Raw genomic sequence first — 16,897 nt, forward strand, 5'->3', positions numbered from 1 at the left:
TGAAATATTATAGAATTGGAATGTTTTTCATCAAAACTCGAGAAACCGCGGAAAACTTCCTTGAATGTTGTTTAGCTATTCACATTTTTCCCCCATTATTGTTCATAGTTACAAACATCATGGACCAACAAACGTCATGGACCAACAAACGTCATGGACCAGAGTTGATCTGCGATAACACACACATATATGAAATTTGACAGCAGTGAATCCCCTCTGGACGTAACACTGAACTGCGCGACAACACCATCTGGTGCGCTGTCATACAATCTCAAACAAATTTCGCGGTTCCCAATTTGACACATGCTTGTACGCTGGCGTTGATTTCGAAATACAAGACGCAGCGCTTACACGGCAGCAGATGGTGCTAGTGTTACTAACGTAACGCACTGATATAAGCCGAAAATTTGATCACAGTATTATAACTGTTAGTTTGTGCTATTAGTGTAGAATATTAGCACAAATAATTAGGAGAAATCATCAAGTCTGCACTTTTTGAATATTTACCACACTTAACCTCAATGAAAAAAATGAAAATTTTGCGAAGCTGCCTACCTTCAATAAATAGAAAAAGCTGGAAAATTTCAGCTAAATCGGAGAACACCGAAACAACATGCGGCTGCGCCTCTCGCGAACTGGCTCTTAATATTTTAATAAATTTGTGTAGTTGGAAATTTAAATATTAAGATATTCGGTAGATATATAGTCGGTTTGAATTGGAAAAAAATGCAAGACGTACACGCTCCTGTACCAGCTCCTGTAAACATAACCTCTAAACAAAAACGCTATCTCATATATTTCGTATTTTATATACATTGCCTCATCAGAAAAAAGTCTACTAGATGCTGCATAAAATTTATTACTAGTTACATTGTTATTGATGTCGAGAACATACTTCCTACGCAAATATCGCGAGAAAAACAATCTGCTGTGTATTTCAGCCTGAATTGAGTCTCTCATCATTTCCCTAGTTCAAATCCACGAGTCACATAGTCTTCATTATTTTTATATTTAATCGCCTATAAAGCCTGTAGTACACTCTTTGTCTAATGGTCAAATATTTGACCTTCTGTCATAATGGTCAAATTTATTTGACATCATGGTTGTTGTTTGCCCGTGTTTGCCCCATGTTCAAATTGGAGAGTGACAAATAATTATCTTTGACCAAATTTTTATCTGTCAAACAGTGACAAATATTTGAGGCTCGGTCAAAGAGTGTACTACAGGCTTAACACTGTGCTACAAACGAAAAATATGCAAGAACTTCTGAAGTGACCTAGTGTAGGTTGTAAGACTTGTTGAGTGTAACCGCAGACAGACGTCCAAGCTGAGTTCCAAACTTGTGTAAAGTTTTTTGTAGTAGTAATCCGTAACCAGATAGCGCTACCAGTACCGCCAGCCTCGTGCACCAGCGAAAAAAATGTATTGTAGCGATAAGGTCACCAGGCGGCGCTAGTGTACAAGTGATTTATAACGCAATTTACTTTGAAAATTTACACGGAAATTTTGAGCAATGTTGTTCTTGCTTGGACGTCTGTCTGTGGTGTAACATTCGCTCATACTAGAAATTTTCCAAACACCCCCAAAATCTGAAATAATGGTCAAAATACGGTTTTTTGGACCCCAGTGGATTAAACTTTTTTTAACTCAGTCATTTCTGGACCGGTTTTCAATATTTCAGCAGTTTTTGAATGAAGATTAACAGAGCTTCCAAAATATATACAGGTTTGTACTAATATCACTGGAACGTGTTAAGTTATTTGGGTTTAAATGTATTTATTTAGACTTTTTCACGCAATTTTACAACTAAACTTGAAATTTGCCACCTGTGTTTGTGAGAAAGATATTACAAATACACTAAAATTTCGAATATATATTCAATAACGAATCAAACAAATGTGGTTATGTGAAAATCGGTGAATATTTAGCTGAGCTATAATTTTTTTATGGAAACCAGAATTGTTGGCTTTTATCGCACAATTATTTCACGGTGCTACAAATGGAGAAAAAATGCAAGAACTTCTGAAGTGACCTAGTGTAGGTTGTAGGTCTTGTTGAGTGTAACATTCGCTCATACTAGAAATTTTCCAAACACCCCCAAAATCTGAAGTTATGGTCAAAATACGGTTTTTTTGGACCTCAGTGCATACAACTTTTTTTAAATCAATCATTTCTGGACCGATTTTCAATATTTTAGTAGTTTTTGAAAGAAGATAAACCGAGCTTTCAAAATATATACAGGTCTGTACTAATATCACTGGAAAGTGTTGAGTTATTTGAGTTTAAATGTAATTTTTTAGGCTTTTTCAACTAAACTTGAAATTTGCCACCTGTTTTTGTGAGAAAGATACTACAAATACACTAAAATTTCGAAAACATATTCAATAAAGAATCAAACAAAAGTGGTTTTGTGAAAATCGCTGAATATTTAGCTGAGCTATATATTTTTTATGGAAACCAGAGTTGTTGGCTTCTATCGCACAATTATTTCACGGTGCTACAAATGGAGAAAAAATGCAAGATCTTCTGAAGTGACCTAGTGTAGGTTGCAGGTCTTGTTGCGTGTAACATTCGCTCATACTAGAAATTTTCCAAACTCCTCTAAAATTTGAAGTTATGGTCGAAATACGGTTTTCGGACTTCAGCGCATACAATTGTTTATTGACCGATTTGCAATATTTTAGCAGTTTTGTAGTATCTTTCTAACAAAACAACAATATCGCACTTTAGTCTGGGGGCTTATCCGGTCTCGATTAACTAGATTTGTTGAGAGAATTCGTTATCGATATTATTTGGCGCATTTGGCATGTGTAGGATAAATACAACGATACACTGTGCCCCTTTGCTTAGTCGAGAAAATTTCCAGCTCGAATAGACCGGATTGGGAATTCTACCCCGATATCACAACCGTGTGAGAAAGCTAACCGATTAACATCGCTAACCACGGAGCCACAGGGACCACATTAATTTTCTCACATAAATAGGTAGAAATTTTCAAGTTAGGTTGAAAAATTGCGTGAAAAAGTTTAAAAATTTAGATTTAAACTCAAATCATTCAACATGTTTTAGTGATATTGGTACAAATCTGTAAATATTGAAAAAACTCTGTTATCCCCTTTCTAAAACTGCTAAAATATTGAAAATCGGTCTAGAAATGACTGAGTTAAAAAAATTTATGCGCTTAAGTCCAAAACTCGTATTTTAACCATAACTTCAAATTTTAGAGGTGTTTCGAAAATTTGTAGTATGTGCGAATGTTACACTTAACCCTTTAACGGGCCGAGGCTAAGAAAATGTGATTAAACTTTATTGTTTGTTTCTGATCACTGATCTCAGCTCGTAATTATGAAGCAGAAAAAAACGAAAGTTGTTGGTGGCAATATAGTTGCCACTGCCTTATAAAGGGTTAACAAGACCTACAACCTACAGTAGGTCACTTAAGAAGTTCTTGCATATTTTCTCCATGTGTAGCACCGTGAAATAATTGAGCGATAGAAGTTAAAAATTCTGGTTTTCATAAAAGTAGGCTGACCAGATTTTATCGGAATAAAAACGGGACAAAAGGGTTCGAAAAACGGGACACATGATAAAATTGATTTTTGAAAAATTTTACCAACCAAAGCATGCAAACATGCATCTGTACGACACTTAGCGTTTGATGAAATTTAGCGTAGAAGAGTGTGACTTTTTTGCAATGTGTTCCTGAAATTTGTCACATAGATGATCGAGATTTTGACTAAAAATTATCATGGTCTCAACTTTCAATAGCGACTTTTTCGTCAGTTCACGATAGAGGATGTCCGGTACTGTCAGAAAGGCATATTAAAAAAATCCTGGTTGCTTGAAAGCTTATTTTCCGCTTAGAAAAATTTCAATGCAGAGCTCTGTTTGAGAATGTTTTAAGGAGCATCCGGAAACGGTTCAAAATGACAAAAAGAGGGGACGGTTAAAAATAGTCGAAAAACGGTACTGTCCCGTTCAAAACGGTACGTCTGGTCAGCCTACATAAAAGATATATAACTCAGCTAAATTTTCACCGATTTTCCCAAAAACACTTGTTTGATTCTTCATTGTATATACTTTCCAAATTCTAGTGTATTTGTAGTATCTTTCTCACAAAAACAGGTGGCAAATTTCAAGTTTGGTTGAAAAAGTGCGTGAAAAATTCTAAAAAATTACATTTAAACTCAAACAACTCAACATGTTTCAGTGATATTAGTACAAACCTGCATATATTTTGAAAGCACTGTTTATCTTCTTTCAAAAACTGCTAAAATATTAAAAATCGGTCCAGAAATGACTAAGTTAAAAAAGTTATATGCACTGAGGTCCAAAAAACCGTATTTTGCCCATTACTTCAGATTTTGGGGGTGTTTGGAAAATTTCAAGTATGAGCGAATGTAACACTCAACAAGACCTACAACCTACACTAGGTCACTTCAGAAGTTCTAAATTACTGTAGCACAGTGTAATTTATCGATGAAGGCCGTATTGCAGAAAGCTGTATCAAAAACTCGGGTTGAAGCTTGCACATATAAAAAATCCTCTGGTGTACAATTTTATCATTTGACAAAATTTAATCGATTGGAATTTAGCTCACTGCAGCGCCAACTACATGTCGCATAGGGTTACTACTTGCCAGTCGGTGCAGCAAATTTTTGAGAAAGAAACCCGCCTTTTCTCATTTTTTTTTTCCTTTCTTTGACAGCTTCTCGAGCTAACCTGGCGCACACTAAACAGAAAACAATCGTGCGAGGGCAGAGCAGCATCTTTTCCTGTGAAGCGTTTTTTCTGGCTGTCCAATTGCTTTGTTCCGTAAACGTGCTGCTTCTAAAATTTCAAATTCTGCTAGTGTGCTGGAAAAGTCTAGTAGAAACACCCCTTCGCGAGTGCCAGTAATGAGAAGCTAGTACAGCGTGAAGTGCTTAAGAAATCTTTAGAATAGTCTATACTCCACCTCTTGGGGCGAAGCGCATTCAAGATGGAGAACCTCAACTTCCCACCGATAGAATTCATTCGGCCCGATTGCACCGAGCTCAAGACCGTCTTCCAGGAGTTTTCCATCATACTCCACAATTTCCACCACTTCGAGTCGATTCCGACCGATAAATGGCTGGGGTTGCTGCAGGAAAAAGCTTTGAGAAGGCGGAGGGCAGACATCCGCGAAGCGGACCGTCTCCATAATCTTTCAGTGCAACTGGCAGAAAACGGTGAGCTGGATAAGGCGATGATCCATATTACTCAGGCACTGTATCGCTGTCCTCTGGACAGTATACTTGCGAAGGCAATCCTGTGTCAGAAGGGTGAGCTGTTGCGGCGGAAGGAACGAATGCAGGATGCGATTCGCCACCTGGAGCATTGTCTACAGATCGAAGGCGAGCGGTTCTCCTTTGGAACGTACCTATGCCTGTTGCGTTGTTACAAGGCCATGGGAAATGCATTGAAAGTGCGAACGACGCTCAATCGTTGTGCAACATTTTTCAACCGGTGGAAGGATGAGTTCCATCGGTACGATTCGCAGCTGAAGAATGAACCGGACGTACACATGGAGGAGATGAAGAAAGAGTTCGGTAAGTATTAAGGGGTTGATTGTTCTTGCGCGAATAGTTTATACGTCTACTGAGGTGACTCATGCGATGTTGTCATTAGGTTAGGGGAAAAAAGCACATAAGATCGATTAGATAAGTGCTGGTATGAGTTGTGTGGATTATTTTATTGTTGTTTTGTTTTAGATCTACACGCCAACTGTATTCCAGTCGAAATTATGCAAGACAAAAACTTTCGTAATGAGCCTGCCGTGCAGGATGATTATGAAGAAGAAGTGGATATCGAACCGTATCTTGGATTCTCGACGGATAGGAATATATGTGGTGCCTCTAGTGCCTGCAGTTTGGATTTGTAAGTCGAAGAAACTTAGTTAAGTGCATGGAAAAAACGTTCGGTTTGTTTGTATTTTTCGCAGAGATGATGGTTCACCTAAATTAGTAGCGAACACATTTATTCCGGAAGGTTCAATCGTTCTGATAGAGAGGCCACTAGCGTCGAATGTAGAATTTTCCAAAATCCAATGCTACGCTTGCCACATTGTTCGACCACATCTGATTCCGTAAGTAGGGTTATTATTTTTTATAACTGAATGATATATCTGTATTTGCTTATTCAGTTGCTTCAACTGCCAAGGAGTGTTTTACTGCTCCTATGAGTGCCAACAGAAGGATGACGGTTACCACAAGTTCGAATGTCGCGGCTACCAGTTACTCTTCTTTCCTCTAGTCAACGGCAATCTCGAGCTGCGGTTGCTAATCCGAACGCTTAATACGCTCCGTAAGGTGTTGGCCGTCCAACCTTTCACCCACCGGAAAACGCCCCGAACGGCGGAAGATCTGTTCAAGCTGCTCCTCGAGGGTCGGGAAGTTTTTGCCGATCTGTTCAATGCTCTACTAATACAGCCAGATTATGCCAATTTTCGCGGAGAAGATTTCGATGCACTCATGATTAAGACGGAAAAATTGCTCAGCTACGTGAAACTAGATGGACTGGTGAAGCAGATTTATTTCACCCAATGGAAATACTTCGATAAGTTTCAGTTCGATATTTTTATCGGCGGCTTGTTACTGCACTTTTGCACTCTAACCATGACCAAGGTAAGCCGACTGTCGTACGAAATTCCGGCAACGGAGGACTTTGTTGGTCGTGTTCAAGATAATGCCTCGGCCAGCAACAACTATGAGCAGGAACCACTCAAGAAGACTGTTCTCGAGACGTTAGAGCGATATGGAAAAGCGGTTAGTATGATTGAACAAAAATAAAAAAAAATGTTTCTGTTATTCTGTTTGGTTTCATTTCAGCACTCGAGGCGAAATACCATTGAAACAGGACCACTAAGGGAAGGCATCTGGTGCCACCTGGAAATGCTCCGTAGTGAGTACGAGAACAGTAAAAAATCGGAAGAGCCGGAAGACGATCCATGTCATCAGGTGTGGACGCGGTCAAATGTGAAACGGCTGTGGCAGCAGTGCCTGGATGAAGCCGCGCTTGAGATCGTTCCAAAGCACCTCTTTAATTCCCGGACGGATATCGTAACGAGAGCACTGAATCGCTTTTTCGATGTTTATTTCGACCATTTCGGAGAAATCCCGATGTGCAGCAGGAATCGTACCTTTCCGAATGTGATGCGTGCGCTCTACTCGACAGCGATGAAGATCGAGCATTCCTGTGGGCCAAATTTATTTTTTGCGTGAGTATTCAGGGGTGGTTTACCGAACGTTAAGCGTCGATACTGAACAAAATATTTTCAGAATGATTTCCAACGGCCTGTTTGTGGCCCGCGCTCGTCGTGATATCAATCAAGGGGAGGAACTTACGCTTAATCATGGTCCCCACTATAAAGTTGCTGCGCGAGAGAAGCGGCGGAACTACCTCCGAAAAATCTATATTAACTGTGATTGCATCCACTGCGGGATGCTTGATGATCATTGGGTAATTTTTAGAAACATTTTTTTTAAACTCAGCTAACTGAATTTTTGTCAATAGCTTCGCTACCAACGTGTGAAATGCGAGTTCTGTATGTTCAACCCACAATCCATGAGTAGCTGCCCGGACTGTTTACGAGTTAAGGAACAACCGTGGGAAGTGGAAATCCTGATTCAGCAGCTGCAAGGACTGGAGTTGAAATTGTCGAAAAGTTCCTTGCCGCAGCTGCTGCCACTGACCGCTTACGGGCGCACGGTCGGAAGTCTACAGACGGCGACCGCATCCGGCAAGCGGAAAATCGAGTTGCTCATGTTTTTCGAGCGTATCTGGAAGATGATGTTCGTTGAAGAATATAACATACCTCTCTATAATAACCTTAAGGAACAGTTGTCCTGCTTCGCAGAAGAAGGTAATTTGTGGAATATTCAATTCTTAATCATGAGTTCTATAATTGTATTTCTCGCTAGTGATTCGCGATGCTATCGATGATGTGTACGTGCTGCTGAAGCGTTGTAAGGACATAATCGATACACTGTTTCCGTACATGAGCGTCCAAGTGGCGAACGAATACGAGCTTGTGGTTCGCCGCGCTGTAAAGTACATGTTACCGGCAAAGTGAGTCTTGCTTCAGGTGTTTCAGTGGATCATTTCTAAAACAATCCTATGATTTTCAGATTTCTCGCAGTTGATCGCAGCCAAGTGTACAGGACGTATGATTTGGCTTATTCGATGATTAAGCACGCGTTCCAGATTCTCGAAGCTCGGTTTTTGTACGAAGATGAAAGCTACCGGAAGCTAACAGTGGTAGAGTATTCGCTGCGCATGTTCGAGGAGAACTTGCGCATTACAGGAGCCAGTGAGGACGCCGAACTGGTACTGGCGCTGGTTAATCCGGATAAGGGAAAAAATGATACTTCAAATCAAAACAAGCAACGAGGACGGGACCAGAAGCGAAAAAAACTAACCAAAGAATCAAAACAAACGGATCAAACCTCTGTCAATGGAGACTTCGAGCGGCAGGAGGACGATCGAAAGGAGGGTGCCGGTAAGATACCCAATGGTATTAAACATTACAATACCAGCTCCCTCGATACTAGCAATAGCAGCTGCAGCAGTGAAAACAGTAACAGTAGTGTAGATACAGTTATTGTCAATGCTGTCGAGGAGCCGAATGATGTGAAGGCAGAGCAAATAGCGTCAGTGTCAAGAAAATCGGAAAAAAATTCCAAACGTAAAGAAACAGGTGCAGTACCAAAACCATGTCGAACGATGAAGCACCATCGGAAAGTTTGAGAGTTGCCTTTATACTGGTAGGATTTGATTCCTCCTGTTCTAGAGTCAACAAGAGAAAATAATGTTAGTGTCATAGTTAGGATCACATGTTGTCTGTTTCTTTATACATAACAGAGGTACGAAGGATGCGAATTCTTTCGAATATCATTCCGTTTCATTTTAAAATAACGCTTAGGTATTTTAAAAATTGTTTTGTTCCAGCTGTTTGCTAGCGAGAAGTGCGTGAATTATTCTATCAATCAACAAACTAAAACAGTATCGTACAAATACTTATACTAAAACCAACACTCGTAGTGAAACTTAATATCATGTATATTGTAGCATAGGAAAAAGCCATTAGCAGTTATATCTTTCTTCTCGAGGAAACCAAACGAATAGTTACTGTACTTAACTCATGCCATACCTTGCGAACATCGATTAGCTTTGAAACATAAAATGACAACGTATTCTCGACAGCTGCAATCGCGCAGGTTAACTAACATTACCCTTACTATGTTAAGCGACTGTTCCAGTACAGTTCAAAGCTTATCAAGACCGTTCAGTCAGCTTGAAGCTACAGAAACTTCAACCTCAATTTCCTTCAGGACTGAATTCTAGTGCAAAATTGTCCTCAGAAAAAAAAAATTGCAAATATTCGTACAATCATGTCGTTATAGCAGTGAAATGCGCTTTTTCTTGGTTTTAGGTTCACTGAAAGGCATTTCAAGCCAAGAGTACTACACTGTTTAACACATTCAGAAGAAAGCTGGTTTTAGGTTATGAAATTGTCTCAGATCACTGTGTAAGTTCAGGCCAACAAAGTATATGTTCAAAAAAAAAAAAAACCTGGTTAAATGAAAATATCAATATAAGCTCTATATAAACGTAACTAAAAATTATTGAATTTTCTAGACTCAGAATGCTTAGCAGTTAATAGTTAGATTAAAAATTTGGAATTGCAATTTATTTTTCATTAAGTTGGCTTCATTATATGCTCTGTCAGGATTATTTGTTTGACACCATTACGGCGAGCTGTTGATAACTAATAGGGGTCTTCACATCGAGCTCGTATACGAATACCGAGCCGTAAACTGCGTATCTTCCATTACTCGTCAATGGAGGTGAGTATTTTTACGGGTGGGTATTTGTTTACGAGCTCGACATGAATCCCCCTAATATTTTAACTCACTTGGTTCTCCATTATCGTTTATTATCGAATAGTGCGTAACTCGAAACTGCAATCAAAACTCGAATAATTGTGAGGTTTTGTCGCTGAAAGAGGGTGGAAACTCGTTACTCTTATCAATTCTCTGGAAGGCAAAGAATCCTCTTTTGAAGTAAAAATCGCGAAGTTCAGTCTAGCCGGAAGTTCAAGACTTGAAAGTAAAAGAAAAATAATAATCTTTCTTTCAACTTAAGCAAAGGTTCAGATCACTATCATGTACCACTCAAGAATGAGGGAAAATGTTGGGGAAGCGGCCAATTCTACAGAGAAGGTAGTTCTTAATTTTAGATTGATTCAATTTTGTGTTTGATATCATGAATTTTATTATTCACCTCATGCTACGTGGACTGTTTCTTTTCTAATTCAGAACTCTTTTGATCTTGATGATCAGTTATTAAATAACACTATACGTCAAATAATTTGCTTGTATAAGAAATTCTAATCTGTAGAATTTTAAACATAACACAACTTAGATAAATAGTTTAATAAGATATACCTTTGAAATGTTTTCGTTATTGAAGTTTCTTACACTATCTAAGTATTCCTACGTTATTTTTCAAAACTTTCTGTAATGTATCTGCTATTACTCGATTTTCTCGAATTTTATTGTTCTATTTTCAATTTGCAATCGTTTCCATGCTTTGTGTAATAGAAGAGCAGTCAGATTTAGTTTAATATATCATGTGACAGTACGACTGAAAAAAACATAACTAATATAACTCTTAAGTTAAGCAGTCTTTATTCTATAACCCTAGTATTAAGCTAACCTTTTATGTTTGCCTCATTATTTCTTTCGTTCTTTATTTATTTCTCAAACCATAAACTATTCATATCACAGTTCACCCCTAGGGGAACTGATTCGTATTACAGTATTCACTAGTCCACGATACGTCCGATGCTCAGTTCGAAGGTTTAACCGGATTAGCGTGTTCCAATGATTATATTATGCTTCGGTCTGTGTGTTTCGTACCTCAACTGTGCTCAAGCATGCCGAACGTTAATTTATACGCACAGCCACACCTATCGTCATCACACTATAGGCGATTAATATTAGATATTAAATATAACCGTTAAAACAGGATGAAAAAGGTGATTTTAATTAAACACTGTAAAGCAGAAGAGGAAAACAAAACAACAACCTTATGACGTTATATACAGTTAAAAATATTTACCATAACATCAGCAAAAAAGACATAGCGGTAAACATGCTCATTGTCCTAACAAAACAAAACGCCAATTATTTTGCGCCTCTCTCTCCTGGTTTCTGTGTAGCTGCGTAAGGAGCAACCGGAAGCTAAAGTTTTTTTTTGTCCACTTGTGAGGGAGGCAAAACGCACATTTTAGCTGAATTAATCGTTGGTTGGTAAAGCTTGCTTGCACTGATAGGTTCCAAATATTCCCCGTGTGATTCCGCGAGAACATCATATAATAAAGTCACGTGTGGCGAGGGTGTGTAAACAAACTAAACCACTGTAGAAGGCTTTACAAAAAACCAAAATGCGACTTGTTTTGTACATAGATTAGCTAGGCATATTTTCTGTTGGTTTGTAATAGTAGGATAAATAATTTATTTTGATAACCTTATGAGAAGTGAGAACGAATTGGACGCGATGCGACGGAATTTATTCAAGGAAAGACAGCAAAAATATACTGTTGGTACATACCGTGAAACTCTCCGATCAGTTGAATCATATTCGAACGAACCTTGTGCGAGTGCTAGGAACGGTGTTTCGGCTACACTTCTCAAATCGGAGAACGAGCGAATTATACTACAGACCAGGTCGGATGAATGAATGCCAGTCTTCTTTGTCATATTTTTCGAGGCATTACATTGTTCTGGATATTGAGAACGTTAGCTGAATCCTTTATCGACGAATACCAGGCAGGTTTTTGAAACAGTCTGCAGATTTATCATCTGTTTGTAGACTTCACGGCGGTGTACAATTTAGTTCGCAGTTTCCGATAAAATTAATACCGTTTTACATACGTCGTGGAAGACTTCAAGCAATTTCCAGGGTTGGTTTATCACAGGACAAAAAGTTGGCTAAATACTTAAGAAACATCTTGTTTGGCAAGCAGTTTGTATCTGTGTCAGTTAAAGCTCAAATTTATCATACAGGCACAGTTAACAAGGAAATTTACCAGAAGAAGTGTCTACAAAAACGATTGCTACCTTTCTTTCTTACAGACTTTTTCATCAATTTTGGACCAAAGTTGCCAGCAAGATCCCCGAGAAGACTGTACAAAACCTAATGGATGGATTAAGGCGCGAAGTCATTTTCGCTGAGACCGTCGCACTAGTGGCACGAAGTTTTCGGAAAAAATATTCATGTGTCTAAATTAAAAAGGAGTGAAAAAAGGACAAAACAATTTTGGTTAGTTCATATTGATGGACCCCTTGAAGCTTGGGCTGTTGAGTGGGAAAGTCAAAGCTGTACTAACCAGAGGGGCCAGACCTTGTTGGGAGCTTCAGCGAAGCTCAACTTAGACTGGCCAATGTCAGTGCTAAAAGCACCTACAGCAGAAACGGTGCGGAGTCGACCACCGACGTGACGAACGGTACCCCGGGACTGATCATGAACTGACGAACTGGAGGGTAGACAACCGCTACACTACTTGCGACCACCTGTTGGTCAGCTAAAGCGTCGACAAGAGGCGGCAAGCGACGGGAAGAGCCAATACCCCAACCACTCGCGGCTGGAAGACATCGCATTTTGATGCCGTTGTATTTGCGGAAGTAATAATTTCGGACGTCGGAGGTGGGAGAAGGAGTGCGTTATTACTACACCATCGTGGGCGTGCTACGCCGCCGTGCCTAACGTTTGCGGTAAAAAAAAAATGGACAAAGATGGCCGATTTTTCATGGGTTTACTTTTAATCGCACCGACGAAACTATTCATGCATCATCAATCATAGTAACCCATGAGTTAACAAAAAAAAATTGACAGCTCTATCAGTCAAACTCTAACTGTGATGGCGAAAAAAGTGAAGTTACTCCGTTCAGAAGTGTGCGCGTTCAAAGAACGGTACCCCGCCGCGTCAAAAATGGACATCGTGCGGCTTTTTGTGGACGCCGGGTACGCCCGTTCCGGCATCTACAACATCTTGACACTATTGGACAACGATCAGAACATCGAAAAAAAGCTCGGTTTCGGACGGCCAACGACCCAGAGCGACAAGAAGCTTCAAAGGATACTGAAGAGGAAGACCGAGGGAAAAGTGGCTAAATCGTTGCGTGCACTTGGCCGGGTGGTTGGTGCATGCGGTAAAACAGTGAAAAAGTATCTGGAGAACATGGACATACATGTCAGGAAGCAGTAGTCCCATCCACTAGTCTCGGAGCTGCAGGCAATGACGCAGCGACAGCGGTTGAATAAGATGGTCAAGTCGATTTTCCCGGCGAATCGCGACGTGACAGTGGTGAAGGACGACGAGACCTATCTCATCCTGGATGACAACGATTAGCAGGGTACTTCGTATTTTACCTCCCTCACGAAGGAAGTGAGCACCGAGTTGAAGTTTATTTCATAGACCAAGTTCCCCAAGAAGGTGGGACTGTGGCTGACAATCAGCGAGAAAGGGCTGTCAAAGTTGCTCTTCTTTCGCTCCGGGCTGGCCGTGAACGGGAAAATTTATAGTACGAAGTGCCTGCCAGAAGTTGCGTCATTCATCAAGAAATACCATAAGGGCGAAGACACGGTGTTCTGGCCGGATTTGGTGTCGGCTCACTATTCGAAGAGATCGTTGGAAGAGATGGAGCGGCTGAATATCGATGTGGTACCGAAGTCGGCGTATCCGCCCAACGTCCCCCATCTACGTTCCATCGAGAATTTCTGGACAAACTTGAAGCGCCAGATCTATTCCAACAATTTTGTCGCGAAAACGGAGAAGGAATCAATAAAAAAACGAGCTTAAGAACATGCCTACACGCATGTTTTCGTCTTTGCGTTCGTTTTTTGCGAGGAAGCTAACATGATTACTTTCCATGGGAAATTTATCCAACTCAATTATCTGTCTTAGTTTTTTTTTTCATCACCATCTGAAAAAAGTCTTTTTTTTACCGCAAACGTTAGGTCTTGTCAGCCTAGGAATGAAAGGCCTCCGATATACTGGTGGACCGACGCGATAGACGACGGAGAAGGATGCAAGGCGCGCGTGCCGATGCGCAAAGATAGGAGCACCAGGCAGCATTCAAATCCGCTAAGGTAACGCTTAAGAGCGCAATAAAGTCCAGTAAGCGAGCCTGTTTCGATAGGCTTTGCGACAGTGTCAATACGAACCCATGGGGTGACGCCTATAGGGCCGCTGGCAGAGCAATCACCAGCGATGTTGAAGCGGATTATTGAAAGACTTTTCCCACACCACGAGCCAAACACCTGGCCTCCGGCTGTTGAGAAACCACAAACAGCGAACCATGACGGCAGCCCCGTAGAAGTCGAGGAGGCGGCAAGGGTAACGAATGGTGAACTCATCAAGATCGCAAACTAACCAACCATAAAGGTAAGCAAGGCACCGGGACCAGACGGAATCCCGAACCTGGCCATAATGCTCCTGGGTTGTTCAGGGCGATCATGCAAAAATGCATAAACGACTGCCTTTTTCCGGATAAGTGAAAGCGACAGAGACTAGTGTTACTGCCAAAGGTCGGGAAATCACCAGGTGATCCATCGGCATATAGACCGATCTGTCTGCTAGACACAGCGGGCAAGGTGCTTGAGAGGATAATCCTCAACAGACTTGGGAGATTTATTGACAGCTATTGCGCAATCAACACGCTAGACGTGAGCAATGCGTTCAATAGCACCAGCTGGGACTCTATAGCCTACGTTCTTCGGAGTCTTAGAGAGCCGTAGGGGTACCGCAAAGTTGCATCCTGAGTTCGGTGTTTAGATGTGTCATCATGTGTGACGGTTTGTTGAAACTGTAGCTCAGGCATTCTAAAAGTACAACCTTTTTTCTATTGCTGTGTGTTTACGACAGCTACCCGCGCTAGCAGACGGGTAATAATTTTTTTTATATGGACCCCACTGCGATCAGTAGTTTTTTGATCTTTTGTGGCATTATCCAGACGTTTCTGCTATTAGCACATTTCAGTTTTTTACCCTTTTGCAGTGTTACTTATTGGTGCTTATTACGGGAGTCACTTCACGGTGAAATATATTTCACTCTCACGCTCACTTCACTTTTTGAGACCTATTCCTGATTCCACCTCAAGTGAGGTGACGAAAATCACCTCCGTGAGATTGCCAGTGAAGTGAAGTTGAGAATAGGACAAGTGAAATGCGGGAGTTTCCCGGATCAAAAATTTCTGAGTCCCGGAAAGTCGATTGAGCTGAAATTTTGTAAGAGGACATTTTTCGACAAGAGTAAACTTTTGACCCCTACCGCTAAACAAAATTCGGAGGTCAATTTTTCCCTTACGTTCCATTGGCCGCAGCTCAAAAATTTGTAGTCTCAGAGAGCCGATTTTTTTCAAGAAAAAAAAGATTCCACTTGTTACTAGAAAATAAATCCCATACATATTACCGCTAGATCACAAATCAATCGATTTTTAAACTTCCCTATATTCGTAAAATCATTTCACCGTTCAAAATGGTCGTGAAATAATTCCACGCGAAACGTCGCTTTTTCCGTTTTCACTTCACTCATATGACACTCATATTAACCCAGATATCACGGCAGATGTCACTTTGCGACGTTTTTCTCACTCACGTGAGTCCCGTATTAGGACTTTATACACTTCACTCTGATTTCACCGTGAAGTGACTCCCGTAATAAGCACCATTGAGAAGTAACCTGCTCCGTGTTATAGTGCTTTTTGTCTTCTTCAGACTTAGTAATCTACTTTCTTTCTTTTCGACCTTATCATTTTGTGTAGGACTTCCTCACAGCGATCAAACGCGTTGATCTATTGTGAGATATGTCCGGGTATATTAGTCAGCCTATATACCAGAGAGACGCCGAGACACTCACCGTAAAGGCTACTGTCACCATTAAAACGGGCGATCTGTATAATTTTGCATTGCCGTTATCCGTTTTGATGTTGACAGTTGCCTTAACGGTGAGTGTCTTGTCATTTCTCTAATGAATAGGTTCCCTAGGGTATATGCTCTATTCCGCACTTCTATCTTAGAGAACAGACATTCGGGTTCATATAAAGAAATTCGAAAATCGTGTGTAAAAATTTAAATCAAAATACGTTAATACACTAACGACACCTGTCTTGTGGTGCCCCAGTTACACTGCCCAAATATTGCCGCACCGATATTTTATCGATATCAGTGCTTGGTTTATATCATTGACGCGAGCGCCGCATAGTGGGAGCATTACCACTTACGGTGAAATGACGGTTGCAAGTTTTTACACATCTTTTAAAAATAACGTGGAGGTTTCGTCGCGCATCCTGCTGGCCAGTTCTGGCTGAATTTCGACCAAACGAGAGGTACTGGGCAATAATCAAGAGGAAAATGAAGAACACTGGAAAGGTAAAGCGGGATGCTGCACAGATGACGAGAAATTGGAACGCATAAAATCAAGAATGTTCGCGATTTCATCCGACAACTGACAGATGTTTTTTGTATCTTTCTCTGGAAGTGGAATGAAATACCTTCATTTTGACTACTTAACATGTTTCCTAGGTCAAACCAACTCCGAGATAGAGCTAATTCATTTCATCCCGATTCTAAATGAAGCAAGCTTTAGAAGAATTATCCCTTTAATGGAACCAAAAATACGAAGGAATTAGGGGATAAAATGGTTTTCAAAAAGCAATCTATTAGCCAAATTCACGCGTGACTTGTCAATGTGGCAATTAATAATTTGAAACTTTTGTCGCAATCGAGCGGTAGAAAACTGTAACCCCAAATGAATCCCAGGAGAAGCGCCAAGCCAAAAAATGTATAAAAGCTTAATCTTAAATTACATCTT

The 16,897-nt window shown here is 40.4% G+C and overlaps 1 protein-coding gene across 2 annotated transcripts; it reads left to right on the forward strand.

Moving 5' to 3' along the window:
* Positions 1 to 4,737: 4,737 nt before the first annotated feature.
* On the forward strand, positions 4,738 to 11,641 carry LOC129724132 (uncharacterized). 2 transcript variants are annotated; one of them, XR_008727872.1, is made up of 10 exons: positions 4,738 to 5,570; positions 5,733 to 5,898; positions 5,963 to 6,106; positions 6,164 to 6,785; positions 6,849 to 7,237; positions 7,299 to 7,479; positions 7,534 to 7,882; positions 7,941 to 8,088; positions 8,148 to 8,882; positions 8,968 to 11,641. XR_008727872.1 is itself a non-coding variant. In XM_055678778.1 (9 exons), exons 1-9 carry the CDS (start codon positions 4,982 to 4,984, stop codon positions 8,764 to 8,766), a joined length of 3,207 nt encoding a protein of 1,068 aa, XP_055534753.1. In that variant the 5' UTR covers positions 4,738 to 4,981; the 3' UTR covers positions 8,767 to 11,641. The 2 variants fall into 2 exon arrangements, 1 of the variants encoding a protein (XP_055534753.1); XM_055678778.1 differs by having other exon boundaries at positions 8,148 to 11,641.
* Positions 11,642 to 16,897: the final 5,256 nt, after the last annotated feature.

This window comes from Wyeomyia smithii, chromosome 2, assembly GCF_029784165.1.
Source record: "Wyeomyia smithii strain HCP4-BCI-WySm-NY-G18 chromosome 2, ASM2978416v1, whole genome shotgun sequence".
Classification (NCBI taxonomy): domain Eukaryota; kingdom Metazoa; phylum Arthropoda; class Insecta; order Diptera; family Culicidae; genus Wyeomyia; species Wyeomyia smithii.

What these genes read in the sequence shown, in the direction of transcription:
- LOC129724132 (XM_055678778.1), top strand. Translation starts at nt 4,982, where the DNA reads ATGGAGAACCTCAACTTCCCACCGATAGAATTCATTCGGCCCGATTGC. An exon ending in GGAGATGAAGAAAGAGTTCG is followed by an intron (nt 5,571 to 5,732) that starts GTAAGTATTAAG and finishes GTTTTGTTTTAG; the next exon opens with ATCTACACGCCAACTGTATT. An exon ending in AAGTACATGTTACCGGCAAA is followed by an intron (nt 8,089 to 8,147) that starts GTGAGTCTTGCT and finishes TATGATTTTCAG; the next exon opens with ATTTCTCGCAGTTGATCGCA.